The sequence below is a fragment of the Sinocyclocheilus anshuiensis genome, unplaced genomic scaffold, assembly GCF_001515605.1.
Source record: "Sinocyclocheilus anshuiensis isolate Anshui unplaced genomic scaffold, SAMN03320099.WGS_v1.1 scaffold6599, whole genome shotgun sequence".
NCBI lineage: Eukaryota > Metazoa > Chordata > Actinopteri > Cypriniformes > Cyprinidae > Sinocyclocheilus > Sinocyclocheilus anshuiensis.
The window spans coordinates 8,934-12,112 of NW_015544825.1; the positions used below are offsets into that span (position 1 = coordinate 8,934).

Sequence of the window (3,179 nt, forward strand, 5' to 3'; positions counted from 1 at the left end):
CTGTCTTAAAACTAAAAGATTACGCTCTCTCGCGCGAACTCATTCGGGAGTGGTGACTTTCCACGTATTCCCAACTTCTGAGCCTGCTCGCCTGAAGTTATGGTTGATTGCTCTTCGACTGGATATCAACACACCCATTAACGTAAACTACGCCAGAGCGAGTACACACCTCACGCACCGGATGCCGTGCGCGCGCCCAAAGACAGTTGGACATAGTGGTGTATTAGAGGTAAAAAATGATATAAATACTGTTCGGTTTCTCGCACAAACCGATCGTTTCGTGTCTTAGGACATCAATGTGTCGCCACGAGCCGCAGGGTTTAATTTGGATTTGTCTGTGCATGTTTTTTTTTACTCTCATCGATTTTGTTACCATTGCCATGCATTATACGACTGATAGACTGCAACGGTTAACGTTAAAAATCATCATATTTGTTCTACTGAAGAAACAAAGTCACCTACATCTTGGATGCCCTGGGGGTAAGCAGATAAACATCACATTTTCATTTTTGGGTGAACTATCCCTTTAATTCAGGCCCGCGAAAGGGTTAACGGGCCTACGTGACATGACAGCGATTAGCCGGATTGCCGTTTTCAGGCTGAATGTTTACATAATCAGATTAAATCGCGATAAAATGATGGATAGATGCCACAAACTGATCTTAAAACAAAATGTTATCAAATAAGCTCACTCATAAATCTAGAAAAGACGTCAGAAATCAACAAAATCACTAATTATTTTTGATTTATTACCATAATAAGAACGTTCGTACCTTTTGTTATAAGGGGAAAAAAAATAATGAGAAAAATACCGTCCGTACAAATAACCGAATTATTATGTTAACGTTAGCGATGAATGACTAGAGTAATGTTTACATACGCGATTATAATGATAATTTAAAACGTCGTTATTACCTGTCCATGCTTCAGTGATGGAGAATGACGGATATCGATTAAAGCAGGACACAGGCCTCTTCTACGCGTCTTTGCGTCGTTTATTCCCGCTCTTCGCTAAGAACAGCATCCAGCATCACGATCGCTCGAAATCTAAATGAAAACAAACGCTCGCCCTGATTCTTCCGGATAATATTCGAAGGAATGCGACCCGCTTCTGATGTCGACATCAACTCACATCCACCACATCAGCCTCTGTTTCCAAGTCTTTTAACGCCTTCCAAGAGTAAAATAGGTCTTGCATTTGTTAAATTATCCCAGAGCCGAGAGAATCCATGAAAACACCGGAGAGACGGACGCTTTCAGCAGCAGCATCTCCTCCGTCTTCCTCTCCATCAGAGAAAAATGTTGTAAGGTGCTTTGCTTTCCACAAATCCTGGTATAGTCGCCCCCTATTGACCATTAGATTAACATATATCTATCTATCTATCTATCTATCTGTCTGTCTGTCTGTCTGTCTAAAGTTTTACGTATTTTAATTGCATATAAAATGTTCCTTCATTTGGATTACACAGTTTTACCATAATAAAATTGAATATCTGTCAATCAAATATAAATGAAACAAGATTTATATGTTTGAAATACACAACCAGGTTTATGCCTTTATTATTTTGAAATCAAAAGTCTCAGTGGCACATATTACTTTCCCCTTTGCCTGTTATATGTTTTTGCCAAGAAAAATTTGCGGCAAAATACCCTAGCAACTGCCTAGCAACCACCCGAAACACTCTAGCAACTCCCTAGCAACCAGTCAAAACAGCCAAGAAATCACTTAGAAGCTAGCAACCCCTTAGCAGCTAAAACAACCTAGCAACTGCCTTGCAACCAGCCAAAACAACCAAGAAACCACCTAGAACAACCTAGAAACCAGCCAAAGCACATTAGCAACTGCCTAGTGACCAATCCAAAACACTCTAGCAACTGCCTTGCAACCAGCCAAAACAACAACAACAACAAACACCTAGAACAATCTAGAAACCAGCCAAAGCACTTTAGCCTAGCAACCAAAAAATAAAAAAACACTCCAGCAACTGTCCAGCAACCAGACAAAATGTTCTAGCAACTTCTCAGCAACCAGTGAAAACACTCGAGCAAGTGCCTAGCAACCAGCTAAGAAATCACCTAAAACAACCTAGCAACTGCCTCGTGAACATTCTAACACACTCTAGAAACCGCCTAGCAACTAGCCAAAACACTCGAGCAAGTGCCTAGCAACCAGCCAAAAACCAGCTATTTAGCAACTACCTAGTGACCAATCCAAAACACTCTAGAAACTGCCTAGCAACCAGCCAAAACACTCGAGCAAGTGCCTAGCAACCAGCCAAAAACCAGCTATTTAGCAACTACCTAGTGACCAATCCAAAACACTCTAGAAACTGCCTAGCAACCAGACAAAACACTCGAGCAAGTGCCTAGCAACCAGCCAAAAACCAGCTATTTAGCAACTACCTAGTGACCAATCCAAAACACTCTAGAAACTGCCTAGCAACCAGACAAAACACTCGAGCAAGTGCCTAGCAACCAGCCAAAAACCAGCTATTTAGCAACTACCTAGTGACCAATCCAAAACACTCTAGAAACTGCCTAGCAACCAGCCAAAACACTCTAGCAAGTGCCTAGCAACCAGCCACTATAGCAACTGCCTAGTAACCAATTCAAAACGCTTTCGCAAGTACCTAGCAACCAGCCAAAACCCAGCTATTTAGCAACTGCCTAGTGATCAATAAAAAAAACACTCTAAAGCCTAGCAACCAGCCGAAACACTCTCACGAGTGCCTAGCAACCAGCAAAAAAAAAAAAAGCCATTCAGCAACTACCTAGCAACCAGCCAAAACATTCTAGCAGCATCTAGCAGCCACTCAGAACAACTTAGCAACCAACACCATAAAACCCAGCAACCACCTAGCAACACCACAGCAACCAGCCTGTAACACTGCTAGCAAGTGCCTAGCAACCACTCAGAATACCCTAGCAACTGCTTAGATATATGATAAGATCTCAAAACAACCAGATGTGAATCTGCTTTGTTGGATAGTTCAGTATATACTTGCAAAGTATAAGCTGCAGCTATGAGCTTACAAAAATAAAACTTTTGGTCACTTAGCGTAAAAGTACAAAGCGTAAGGGCCTTTTGTTTTTTCCGTTCTGTCAATCCCACCTCAGTTCAGCTCACATGTCTGAACTATAATTGAGAGAATGAGAGATAAAGTGTGTTAAAGGGGTCA

At 41.6% G+C, this 3,179-nt stretch overlaps 1 protein-coding gene across 1 annotated transcript in view; it reads right to left on the reverse strand.

The window, feature by feature from the left end:
* Positions 1 to 1,314, reverse strand: part of LOC107698244 (ceramide synthase 4-like) — a 9,707-nt gene extending 8,393 nt beyond the window's left edge. The window contains exon 1 of the mRNA XM_016499218.1: positions 916 to 1,314. Coding sequence (XP_016354704.1) covers positions 916 to 923 — 8 coding nt within the window. The 5' untranslated portion in view covers positions 924 to 1,314. The remainder of the gene's footprint in view (positions 1 to 915) is intronic.
* Between the last annotated feature and the right edge of the window lie 1,865 nt (positions 1,315 to 3,179).